Below are 14,147 nucleotides of genomic sequence, written 5' to 3'. Positions count from 1 at the left end.
AAATATGTTGTTACTTCAGTGATTATATATTTATTTTATTCGATTATACGTAATCCTAAAATGTAGCATCGTACTACAGATGGCGTTTACCGCGCCATTTGTGGTATTTTCTAAAACGCGCTGTTTAGACAGCAGGTTGTGCTATGTTCTGTCGAAGCTGCCTGCGACGCGCTGATGAGATCTATAGCAGTTTCGACGGAATTCAGATCATTTCGAATTATTTTATTCTATTAAATAACGATTTATAACTTTACTTAATAGTTCCTATCAACTCTAAAAGGAAAATCGACGTAGAGAAAATGATAAATAAAATGATATGACTTACCATCCTGGTACATTTTCGGGCGCATCACACCTTTGGGAATCCTCATTATAAACTTCTCCAACTTGGCATCCAAGATCCCGTGGTTCTTGTCCGTTAAGACATACGTAGAACCTCTGGCAGTCTGTAGGGTGTGCGTATTTTGGATGAACTACCACGTTTCCATTGGCGTCAGTCTGATGTTCTTTTGGACATTCGAATCCATCTTTTAACTTTCCTGTAACAAACAAAGGAATGTTTCAATATTATCTATATTTACTCCAATTTTGGTTACGCGAGGGAGTTTTTTTCATTTCTAGGCTTCCTAGATAAGATAACTTTTTACTTTTGATAACAGTACTATGTAAAGCTACATTTTCTTAATCTATTGTGGTTAAATGAGATAAATCGATCCGAAAAGTCGGTTTTTTATTTTTTTTACTAATACTGTAATTGTGTTCTCTTATTCTTATGTTTATAGATCTTCCACTCTGCCCAATGTAGAGGGCATCACAAGAATTGCAATTAATTCTATAAATTCCAAATTTGTCTAATTTCTCTACTTTAGGTTTCAATCTAGAAAAACAAATATTTCATATTCCATTGATTGTTTTCAGTCAGAGTTATACTAAATTTATTTAATACGTGTTTAAATTTATGACTAACGGTGTTGGTGAATTTTACGTAAGAGTAAGATTTTGTTCTGAGTTGAAGATGTACTAATAGGAAGGTTAAATTGACCAAATATATTTAGAGCCGTGTTTGTTTTAGTAATTTAGTATATCAATTACTCTATTTCATTGAAAGTTGTCACGTGATCGAAACTTTTTTTTCATTTCATTGAATTTATGTGTACGCTCTGTTCTTATGAATAATTATTACTGTAAAAGATAAGATAAGCATTTTGCTTAACTTGTTTTGCAGAATTATTTATAAAACGTTTAAAATAATGACACCCTGGAGAAATTTGATTAAATAGATAAAACGTTAATTGAAGAGTATGAATTGGAACTATTATTTTAATTACTATATAAAAATCGATAAACCTCAATATTGGGCATGCATAATATCTAGATTAGTATTAAAAAAATGACATTTACTTGTGCTGGTGTCTTCACATCCCTGTCTTTGGGTGGAATCGGGCCATACACAGGTACCAGTCAACTCGTCGAAAAGCAATCCAGCTGTACATTTGCTTTCGGTAGGTTCACCTTCGATACAGTTGAAGAAAACGTTGCAAACTTTAGGGTCGGGATGGGCGAAGAAACCGTTTCTTCTTGGGCAATACGGTGGTGATGGTTGGGGTGGTTCTGAAAAAAATATATGAAAATTAGATCACTCGATTCGCTCAAAGAAAGATCTTCATTTCGTATCCAGTCTCTGAATAATAAGTGGTGTCTCGATAGACATGGTTAAAATTTTCTAAGTTCAAGATGTTTCAGAGATCCCAGTCTTTCTACGGGAGACTCGAGTCTCTCAATTTTTCAGTTTTATTTATTCAGTCTCTCTGTGAGAGATCCACAAAATCCAAAAAAAATCCATGAAAATGTGATCCATGTGATCCACAAAAATACCTAGGCAATAACTGAGAGACTCTGAAAGACTCTGAAAGACTGCAGAGACACTGAAAATTTTTGTCTAGGGATGTAAGGCACATAAAGGATGATTCTGATTTTTGAGGAATATTGGACAATTGAATTGTATTTTGAACAACTGCAATACTGGACTCATAATCATAAGGTCGTCAGTCCTAAGACTGGTTGGACACGTACCTCCACTCTTTCCTATCCTGAGGTAATCTTCGCATTTCCCTAAAACTAGAACACTCCACATCCTTAACTATTTGGGAACAGTAATCTAACCTAGTTCTACCTCTACCCCTCTTAATTCCTGTTTCTGCCTCTAGTATGTCTCTGACTTAACCTACATGACTGAGAAGGTGTCCTACCGACCTATCTCGCCTATTTTTATTGAATTCCATAGAGTCCTCTGTTCTCCTATTCTCTCCAATACTTCTTCATTTTTAACCTTCCCAATCCACAGTATCCTCATCATTCGCCTATAACACCACATTTCGAACCCTTCTAACCTTTTCTTTTCCGCCGCGCCCACTGTCTATGTTTCGCACCCGTACAACGTCGTGCTCCAAACATACACCTTTAACAGCCTTTTTCGAATTTTTAAATTAACCGTTCGCGAACATAGAAGTGACTTCTTTTTTTTAAAGGGGACACGACCCTGCGCTATCCTCTGCTTTATATCCCTACTACTCCTTCCATCCTGACTTATCTGACTTCCTAGATATCTAAAATCAGCCACTTCTTCTAATTTTTCGTCTCCTATCTTTATATTCGCTCTTTCTCTACTTTTTGTTCCCCTGCATATCAGTATTTTAGTTTTACTTTTATTTATTTTCATACAGTACTAATCTGTCAGTACCGCTACCATTTTATTTAAAGCTATCTCTAGGTCCTCCTTGCTAGATGCTAATACTGCTATATACTGGACTAATATTTAATGTATTTAAAAAATATGTTGTTACTTCAGTGATCCCTTTCAACTTTGAATAATCAGAATAAATTAAATGCACCATTTTAAAATTTCTACATTAAGTAACCCAAAAATGAAAGTATTTTAAGTCCTGTCCACATATTTTAAGTAACATTAGCATAAACAACATAAATACCTTTGAGTGTGCATGTTTATATGTTTATTGGTACCTACATATAATAAATAAATTCATAAGTAGAACATTAGTTGTTGAAAGATGAGACCATTATGTAATAGGTACCTAGAAGATACGTCTTTTCTCTGAACGATACCATTACCATAAATTCTTTCCGATTTAATGCCCACTAGTAAAAAAATTGATGAAGATGCAACGCTATGATCGTAGGTTTATCTATGCATATTTATGTAATGACACCTTGATTACATAAATTTGTCTTATACACATGTTATGTATGAGTTACATAATCCAACCGCCACCGCTGCCGTTGTTCAAAAGAAATTTCACCGCCTACCTTTCGAAAGCTACTTAATACGTTCATTACAATGTGATATTAATGTTCCAGAAAATATATCACAAACGTCATTAAAAGAAACCGTGTGTTCGTTATTAATATATGTATGTAGGATATGAAGCATTTTTTGAACTTTAGTTGAGGACAAATGACAAGGATTTCATGCATTTGCAGGGGAGGACTGTTAAAATGGGGCACCCTGGGCTAATAATAGTTTGGAACTTATTTAATTAATCAAACTAAATAACTTTTTATTTAATGGTAGGGAAAAAATGGGGCAATCGTTTGTAGTTCTGTTATAAAAATTATAAAGCATTCAGATTATTTTTTTAATTTCTAAATTCCCAATATATTACACATTGTCTACAACAGGGGCTGTGGGTCAATTATATCCACGGAGCCCTGGCCTGTAGCCCTAAAAGCCTAAATATAGATCCGGCTCTGTGCATTTGGCATAATTTATCTCCAGTTTTTTGAAAATCGAAATTTTGATGCACTTACTGTTATTCATCTTCGATATACAGATATGTAGGGATTTATTGAAAAATGTTTTATAACCAGAACTTCAAAATTTTGCTATATATAGTGAGGTTTAGAGCACAGGATTATAAGGAGATATGGCTGTAGCCCATAGGTTCTGCAAGTGCATCAATGGACTTGTATGACTCCCGTCCTAATGTTTTCTTCTCTACGTTGCATCCCCAGCTCTATAACTGCCTGTTGCTCTTCATACAAACTAAGTATCACTCTTCTATCTCTGTAACTCATCCCTACATTTTTATGCATATTTAACATTTTGTCTCATTTAAAATTGTCAAAAGCTTTTTCTAAATCTACAAATCCTACGTACGCACTCTTTCCTTTTTCTATCGTTTTCTCTATTGTTACCCGTATAGCAAGAATAACCTCCCCGGTTCCTCTATTTCTTTTGAACCCAAATTGATCTTCCCCAATAGTTCTTCCCCCCATTTTTTCATCCACCTCTGTACAATTCTAGTTAAGATTTTTGACGCATGGGAAGTTAAGCTAATTATACTAAATGTCTCCGCACCTAACCGCGCCTCTCTTTTTAGGTTAGGTTGCTACCACGTTCCGTCTATAATCCTCCGGGACTTTCTCCGCCTCGCAAATGTGACTAACTAACTTAAACATACGATCTCTAACATCTTGTCCTGCATGTATCTCATCTATACTTGGTGTCTTATTATTCTTTAAGTTTTTAATGCTACATCGAACGCTTCCTTCATTATGGGATAACCTAGTTCATCGATCTTCACACTATCTCTCTTTTGTAATATATCTCCTAACTCCTGACCTACGTATAGATTCTCTAAGTATTCTTTCCACCTGTCTGCCTTTTTCTTGTTTTCTATCAAAATCACCCCTACATCTTTTCATATCTTATTACTACTGTACCCTACTTCTTTAAAATTCCTTTGAATTATATTATAAACCTCATCTGTTTTACCTACTTCAAACTTTTCTTCTTAGTTAGTGTAAAGTTAACATTTAAAGGTCGTAGAATATAATGGTAAATAGTACGTACACTTAAGGAAGATTTTCTTCAGAGAAAATTAATTTTTGAAATCTACATATTTTCACTTCAAATCTACATTACAAAGTAGAAAAGGAAACATCACTGCCCCTATTGTTAGAGAAATGCACTGTTCAAATATTCGCTGTACAACAAATGAAAGTTTTAGAACAAAATTGTTATAAACATCCTTTTTATAAATACTGACCTTTAAATGTCAAACGAATAAAGCGTTTTTGAATATTAATGATATTCATTGGAAGAAGAATATATTACATAATTTTAATGAAAAACTTGTGCATAATAGAAAATTAATTATGGTACTTAAAATAAGTCCGTGTTATTGGTTTTTTATTATTATTATTATTTTTTCTTCATTTGCTTCAATTGTTACTGACTTCTTGTATAATGGCCTGACTAATATTCTTATTGTTTATTTGATTATTATTACTATATCAGTAAGCAGATACATCAAAGTATAAGTTCTTTCTTAGCACATAGTAAGTACTAAATTCACCAGACAGCGCAAACGAGAAAGGTCAACCATAATTCAATTGTTTAGAGACAACTTCATTGTTTCAATTGTTAGAAAAAGGAAACGTGATTGTGAAGACAGTTAGGATTCTTGAGATTATTATTAAAACTACATGAAAAAAAAACAACAGATAAACTAATTATCTAGCACTTGAGGTTAAGTACTTTTTTTAGCATTTGATGCTAAATTTACTAATAAGAAGGACTAACCGTGATTCAGACAAACCAAAGATCTGGCACTGCATGGTAAGTCATTAAAGTGTGCCATGAATACGCTCAATCATAGTTCACTTGTTTGGTGGCAAATTTATTGTGGCCAATCCCAAGGAAGTGACAACTCTATGATAAATGCCGTTCCTTATTTAGTCACTAAAAGGATAACTACTTACGAAGTTCAATTCTGTCGCCGCAGTCAACATTGAAGGGTTGATCACATTTGTTGATTTTTCGGATGAGAGGGTCGTAGACCAAACCATCAGGACACAGTTTTGGGGTTGCGATTCCTTCTTCGCATACATAGAATTTGTCACATTGTACTGGGTCTTCGTATTGTCCGTCTTTTGGGGGACATTTGAACTGTTGACCGTCTAATAAAACGAAAGTTCAAATTTATAATATTGATCATGTAAATAAATAATTAGACTTAGATTTAATAACTTCAGAAGTTAATTAGTATCAGGCATGCAAGTTTTTGAAGTGTTGAAAAACTTATTTGATTCTAATAAACTAAAATTAATGGGTTTATATCCTTATAATGACTACATTTGATTTTTTTATTTTTTTTTTGCTTGAAATTTTTCATAAATTTAGATGGAACTTATACAGTTTTATGACCTATAAAAGGTATGCGAAAATTGTGGCCCTCAATCTGAATTGACTTTCTAGTAATAGTTAGAAACTTTAACATCAATTTGAAACGTTTCCAAATTCGTTTAGGAGAAATTGAAGTGAATTGCTTAATCGCACTTTCCAATTCTAAAGTGAATATACAATTAAACTACAATTAATTCATTTTCATTTTGCTTCCTTAATCAGAACAAAATTGTTCGTGTTTAATTTGAAAATCGATTTGTAAGAACATTCATTTTTGCTAATAATAGTATTAAAGTTAGCTGTATTAATTTTCGGTTACAAGAAAATAGTTTTGTTTATTTAAATGATTTTCTTGGAAGCCATTTACATTTGGCTATTGAAACTGATTGGAATTCTAAGTTAAAACGACAACCAGGATACTCTAAGGCTACGTTTACACTAAGCGAATGTTCGCTCTCGCTGTACTCCCTTTGATCGTCGATTACGCCAAAATGAGCAAACGTGAAACGCTCTTAAACGAAAACTGTAATTATTATTAGTACTAAAAACAAAAATTTTCACTTTAAAAGAAACAAGAAAAGCGACCAGTTTACGTCAAATTAGAAAGGCTTCATAAATAAATTTCTTTTCGTCAAATGCAACCTCCTGTTTACTTCATACTCTAATAAATATAACTTTAGTGTTTGATACACATACATATTTATATAATATCAAGTACCAAGTACAGTTTCACCTAAAGCCTGTTCAAAAACTTGACCTTGGTAGCTTGGTTAGTGAAAGCTTACCAATGGTGTATACCTAACGTTTTGTAGTACAAATTAAAACCGACGTTAGCGACATTTTTCAAAAAAATCTTTTGAAACTGTCAGCAATTATAATAATGGTTGGTATGAAAATTATCTGCGACAGCGCAGCGCAACGTGTTAGCAACAAACAGAACGTGTTCGATTGTTGTAAGAAAACAAATATGTTTTCCAATCATGCACAGAATTCTTTGCATGTCGTTGTTATGCGAAAGTGAAAGGCCTCTTGATCATTTTGTAATCGAACCGGTCTCGCCGACTCCAAGTTACAACTTAAACACTTTTATTAATAAAATAACTCATGCAGGATTTCTTCTTCATGGCACGCAATCGACAATCAGAAATTTTGGAAATTGAAAAACGTACCCAAAAAAAATCCGGTTTGATAATCATTTAACTAAAGACAAAGTAATGCCACATTAAATCGTTTCTTCACAAATTTGTCATAAAATCCTATTCTTCAAGAATACTCACGCATTTAAAATTTTGGTGATTTTTTGAAAATAAACTAATAAAACCAGAAGCCGGTGAATATTCAGTTGGTATCTACTGAAATTGTTGTAAATAGAAACAATTATTCTTTNATCATTTTCTCGAAATAGTTTATCAAATTTGATATCATAATTTTTGCATGCAGATGCTAAAAACCAAAAAATTACGTTTCACCATTCATATCAAATTTGATATCATAATTTTTGCATGCAGATGCTAAAAACCAAAAAATTACGTTTCACCATTCATATTGTCAATGTTGTTACTTTAAATATTGTCAATTGACAAAACGGGCATCATATGTTCATCAAAACTTTTTATAATCGCTGAAAATTTAAAGTGTATCACCTCTTCCTATACAACTTAATTTTTCTTTTTTAGTTTGACTTGGTTTTTAAAATTTATCATGTTATTCCATAATCCAGACGTAAAGTCTTCTTAATTTGAACTCATTGTCAAAACAGAAAAGTAGTAAATATAGAGAAGGAAGTAGAGAAAGTTTATTAACGAATTTGAATTTTTGCAAATTTACCAGAATTGGATTTTATTTTAAAATCATCAATTATACAAATCAAAAGAAAATGCTGCTACTACCTATCGCAGAAAAATTGGTAACATCAGCGTCGAAAGACTACAAAAAATAAAAAATAAAACAAATAAATTTAAATTATCGTTTATTCAAAATAATATACACAGTTGGATACTTCTCTATTAGGTTCTATAGACATTAGCGACATATTGGTCAATCTTCTGTACTTCTTAATTCATTTTTTATTCCTTTTAACTTGGAGAAAAAGCACTTCCCAGTGCCGTTAGTTATCGTCATGCTTAAAAAGATTCTTAATGCTCTTTCTACATTTGGAAATGTAGTTTCAATTTTGTTTTGTAATTAATGGTTAATTTCCCCAATATAAATATATTTATCGGTAATACATATTGTTTTTCGGTTGGTGGATGGATCTGGCATAAACTAGAGGGCCCTTGGGCAATCTTACCCAGAATCCCCAATGGAAAAGAGGGACCTGTTCACATCGATATTGAAGTTTTATTTATTCGACGGTGACATCTTTTTAGAGCAAGGCAATCGAAAATCGAAAAGGCCAGTAACCAAAAACCAGTCTGCTTGATAATTAGTTGCTTACTAATATATCTATTAATAACAAAACTTCGGGTACAAATACACTTGAGGTACAAATGGGACAAGGATCTTTATGAAAGGACAATAAAACAACTTTTCTTTGTTATGTATGATTCATTTTGATATCTTTATATCGAATTTTACACGTCAGGGAATAAGGTCAGATTTTGTTGGATTTCCACAAAATCCAACATACAATAGCTGATATGTATGTAACTCATATTAAAGGCACATTGTCATTTACTGTGTGTGAAATGTGTTATTCACTACCTATATACATTCGTTGTAAAAAAACATATTTATAAAACAATAATAAGAATAAAAATAATATGAAATCGTAGTCGTTGTTTTGTTCACTTTTTGTTTTTCATGGAAAATGTGAAGGACGTTCCCTTAATTAGACTAGAACAACAACGTTTAACGTTTAAATAATAATAATAAAAAAAAAAAGAAAAAGTTGAAAACAATACAAGGCAATTTTGATGTCGTAAATGTGTAGGCATATAAAACAATTGGTTACTTAAAAATACGCTAGTAATTAATAGTATCACTTATTTTCTAGATTTCTTGACAGGTTTTCCTGCCGATGGTTCGTCCTTGTACCAGTCCTCACTGAAAGTAAAAAGCAATTACTGACTAAAAATATTAATTTGATTAACCTTCTTTTGACAGTCAAGCTGAATATCTACTTGTGAAAATTTGATGTTGTTCGATCCTAATAGAAATCAGTTGTTTGGTAGTTCCAACATATTCTTAATTTGTAGATACATATCTATGTATATTAGAATTATGTGGTTTAGAATTACGTTTTTTTATGAAACAATTGTCGAATTATAAATTTTAAGATCAGTAGGTATCAATAAAACATATTTCATTTAATGTACAGTACCTAATATTAAAAAATTATAGAAAATACAATAAAAAGCACGATATGAAATATTATTCTGAAAATTCATTTCTGAATTTTTTACCCACTACACGCTACCTCAAATTAATGAAGGAAACATTGTTGCTGTTGTCACACCCCCGCCGGGAATCGAACCCGAGACCTTTGGCTTTACGCACCAATGTTCTGACCACTAAACTACGAGAGGNTATAAATATTTGATAATAACAAACAAAAATTAAGTTCAGAGTTTTTACTTTTTATGATGTACATTTTGTTCAGGTGTTAAACAAAATATTCACTTAAAATTGAACTTTGAATTTTAAGTCACCATATGCAGACGAATGATGAGGATACCGTGGATAGAGAAGGTTAGAAATGAAGAGGTATTAGAAAGAATAGAATTACAGAGGACTCTATGGAACTCAATAAGAAATAGGCCTGATAGGTTGGTAGAACATCTTCTCTGGAACGAAGGCCTAGTCAGAGACATATTAGAGGCAGAAACGAAAGTTAGGAGGGGTAGAGATAGACCTAGATTAGATTACTGTTCGCAAATAGTTAAGGATATGGGTTGCTCTCACTTTAGGGAAATACGAAGATTAGCTCAGGATAGGAAAGACTGGAGGTGCGTGTCCAACCAGTCTTAGTACTGACGACCTCATGATTATGATGATGATGCAAAAATACGTATTGTATAAAATGCAGTGACGAACCACACAAGCAATGAACTATTATTGAGCAAAATTGAACTTGGACGAAGACCAAGTTCGAGCGAACAAGACCAAGGCTAAAACCAAGAATGAATATGGAAGACCAAAACCAAATACGCAAGCCTAAATCAATATTTATTACTTTCTGTGGATTTATGAGTGAAACTATTAGATGCAACTTTCATATATTATTTTCTTGGAACAAAACGTTTTTAGTATCGGAAATTTTCAGTTTGGAATCTGCAAGAATGCCTTCTGAATAAATGTTCTTTGTTTCTATGCCTGGATAACACATGGTTGAAATATAGAGACAAACTAATTCATTCGATTTGATTTTTTTACTTATTTCAAGTATCTTATACTATTTTGTCCAATATTAAGACTGAGATCTGCAAGACGAAGACGAAGACTAGAAGTATTTGATCAAAACCAAGAAGAATACCAAGACTGGGATAGTCTTGGTGTTGGTTTGCTCATTACTACCAACGATCATGTTTCTTACTCAAATGTTTTGAATGTTTCGCAGAAACTAAAAGATGACCAAATAAAAATTAAAAAAGTCTTTTATTTTACAATTACAAAACTTAAAAATTAAAAATACACTTGACTTTTTAAAAAATACATGTTAGGCGCTTTCGCTATTTTTGGAAGACGGCCTTTGGGGTTTCCTCCTTCTTATAGGAGTTCCGTCTGCAGTTCTCGGCGTTGGGGGATTTTCTAGTTTATCTAATTCTTCGTCTGTTAGCCTACCTTTGTACCAGTCAGCACTGAAAAAGGATTGGTTAAAATTAAATTAAAAAATAACAAAGTAATAACGTCTTAGTGGTATTTTATTGAGGATGGACAAAATACTTTGTGGGTACTACAGATCTTTTTGTCAGTATCAAAATAAGTTAGTATTTATATGGTTTTCTAAAATAGTATGGATAAGTGTAATGATAAGTAAACTATAACAAATTAAAACAGTAATAAATTGATAAAAAAAGTAGCAACAAGAAGCAGCTTAGGGCATATTCGTTTTTTTCTTATTCTCAAATCCAATTAAGTCACATGACTTGGTTCCTTGTAAATTCTTTCTGATCGGTAAATGACATCATGTAACTTTTCATAAAAATATTACTATCTTTTTTTAATTAATATATACAAAAGTAATAGCGTATCTAGATGATTTTTCCTTAGGATTCAAATATTGTTAATTGGTACCAAAAGTATAATTGCAAACAAGAGTCATTGAGTACTTAACGGAAAAATACTATTGGAAGTACCAGATGTACTATTATTCAATTTCAATGTTCCTTGGAAAACACACAACTATTAATAAATACGATCGTGGAGTACTAGAAATCAATCTCAAGAGTGCTAGCAGTACCTACTACTGGACTTTACGATTCCCCCGATTGCAGGGATATCTATTACAGGATCGTCAGGTATTTAAGATTCAAATAGGTAACAGGAGCGTCAATTACTAGAAATATGACTGTGAAGTACAACCATTTAGAGATATAACTGGGAAATTGACACGTTCAAGTACTGCAGATATTATTCGGAAATGGAATTGTTGAGCACCAGATGTACTATTGACACCATGAATCCTGAAGTACCAGAAGCATTCTTGGAAGTTAATTTGGTGAAGAATTGTTCAGGATAAGAAACACTTTTAGAAGTCAATCTAGGGAACCAGTACCACTGGATTCCACGATTCTACTAATGACATTGGTATTGTTGGCAAGCAGGATCCTTGAGTACCAAATATACAATTGGGAACAAAAGTCCATTATTAAAAATACTTTTTTTGGAATGCTACAGATATTATTAAGAAATGGAGCCATCTAGAATCAGACATACTAATAGACTTCAATCTCAAGAATTGCATTCTACCAATGTTAAATTTCAAAATTCATTGAATGTTGGAGATATTATTAAGAAATAATGTCGTCGAGTACCTATATAAGATACAATTGAAACACTGCAAAGTTAATTACTAGAAATACCATTGGAAAGCACAACGGTCGAGTATTTTTGGAAACTTGGACTTCAGGAGTCGTCTCTTCATTTCAAGAAGGAACATATGAAAGGATTTATTGATCATAAAAAAAAATCATTAAAATTGGTTTATAATTATAGTCTCACGTGTAAATTATTCAGTTTCTGATGTCATTACAATGATTTACCCAATGCAAGACCGTTAAAACAGATTCTGATGAAGCCATGACACACCTAAGCAATCTGAACGAAATTATTTATCCATTTTGATGGAATGTACTTCAGCAATTCTTTGTTTCTACCTCCGGTATACGTTTAAAATGAAGGTAAACAATGGTCTTTAAGAATTAATGAACAAGGTCGTGTTCATAAAAAGATTACTTACCACTCTGGAACTTTTCTGGCCCATTCGCACTTTTTACCAACATCATCAAAGACCTGTCCCAGTTTGCATCCATTTCGTCTGGGAACGTTCCCGTTGATGCACACATAAAAATATTGGCAGTCGTCAGGGTCAGCGTATCGTGGGTGCGTCAGCCCAAAAGTTTCATTAACCTTAGGACACTCGAACTGAAATACCTCTACAACAAAAGGATATTTCGCGTTTATGGGCATTTTCAAGGTAAACCAAGAAAATTTACTGTATGCTGCCGCAGATCGCAATCGTAAACCTGTTTGTTCTTTAATTTTATTCCGTTGTTTACTACAAGCTTTCGCATATTTTCAGATGGAAACGGAAAATAAAAAGACTTTTAAAATACAGGAACATTAATGCAAAAGATATTTTTAGAAGTCTGTACACAGAAGGCGAGATATCGACCCAAGGCATTAACCATAAAACTGTTTCTTGACCTTCTTCTGATTAAACACTTAGAGGGTTGTTATTTTCTCGGATATTTTATGGAAAAATATTAGATATAATGTAAATTCTTTATTACCAATCTGGAGAAGTCTAGTAGGTATTTTAGTTTAATTATATATACGTANTCACGCGGAATATTGTAAAATAATTTCGTAAACTATTGCAACTATATCCTTTAATAGAAAAATGAATTTCAGCACCAATTCGTGATTTTTACAATGAGACAAAAACAAGGTTGTCTTTAAGGCGTGTGTACGACCTCCAAAATTGTTGAGATATGTGAAATGGAACTTTCAGATAGTTCTACTTTCGTTTTATGTCAATTAGTGGAGGTTCAATGGCATTGATAAGGAACTCGAATAATTAATAGATACCAACTTGACCTCAAAGTTTCGATTCGAATTTCACTTCTATTAACTGACACATCTGGATATTTAAGATATAAGTTTTTTGTTATCGTGACAGACTCTACGAGTGCAAGCGTTTTCTTGTTACTTAAATACGAAAAAAAAATAATTTTAAAATAATTTAGTTTATCGTCCTTCTCTCTCAAGCAATAAAAAATTAGTAATTGTAAGTTGTTGCAGATAAATTCATTAAGGCAATAATTTTTTGAAACAAATACGTCCTACAGAACCTATTTTAATTAAGTATCCATTTTTCCTGCAGTTATATGAATTTTTTAAATACTAATTGGTACCAAAAAGGGAGAAAAAGCTTTTTATTAAGTATCCAGAAACTACTGCCAACGTATCTTTTGGTCAATAATAAAAAATATGCTCCAATAAGGTCCATTTAAATATATGGATATCTACTTGCTGAAACGAATCCCGAATCTTTATTTATTTATTTTTTATTATTATATATTTATTTTATTCGATTATACGTAATCCTAAAATGTAGCATCGTACTACAGATGGCGTTTACCGCGCCATTTGTGGTATTTTCTAAAACGCGCTGTTAAGACAGCAGGTAAAAGTTGGTCTGTGTTCTGTCGGAGCTGTCTGCGACGCGCTGATGAGATCCAAAAAGATCGAAATCGCGATCCGCGTCTGGCAGTTTCGA

General features: G+C 32.5%; 2 protein-coding genes across 2 annotated transcripts in view; both read right to left on the bottom strand.

Moving 5' to 3' along the window:
- Positions 1-14,147, bottom strand: part of LOC108740304 (protein obstructor-E) — a 21,728-nt gene that overhangs the window by 3,159 nt on the left and 4,422 nt on the right. Inside the window, exons 2-4 of the mRNA XM_025975723.1 lie at positions 5,782-5,979; positions 1,402-1,611; positions 326-539 (exon numbers count right to left, since the gene is read on the bottom strand). Of these exons, the coding sequence (XP_025831508.1) occupies positions 326-539; positions 1,402-1,611; positions 5,782-5,979 (622 nt within the window). The remainder of the gene's footprint in view (positions 1-325; positions 540-1,401; positions 1,612-5,781; positions 5,980-14,147) is intronic.
- LOC108740292 (protein obstructor-E) overlaps positions 10,814-14,147 on the bottom strand; it is a 20,866-nt gene continuing 17,532 nt past the window's right edge. Inside the window, exons 4-5 of the mRNA XM_025975722.1 lie at positions 12,606-12,801; positions 10,814-11,004 (exon numbers count right to left, since the gene is read on the bottom strand). Coding sequence (XP_025831507.1) covers positions 10,863-11,004; positions 12,606-12,801 — 338 coding nt within the window. The 3' untranslated portion in view covers positions 10,814-10,862. The remainder of the gene's footprint in view (positions 11,005-12,605; positions 12,802-14,147) is intronic.

Source organism: Agrilus planipennis, unplaced genomic scaffold (genome assembly GCF_000699045.2).
Source record: "Agrilus planipennis isolate EAB-ADULT unplaced genomic scaffold, Apla_2.0 scaffold203, whole genome shotgun sequence".
NCBI classification, from domain to species: domain Eukaryota; kingdom Metazoa; phylum Arthropoda; class Insecta; order Coleoptera; family Buprestidae; genus Agrilus; species Agrilus planipennis.
This window is presented reverse-complemented; position numbering and strand designations above follow the sequence as displayed.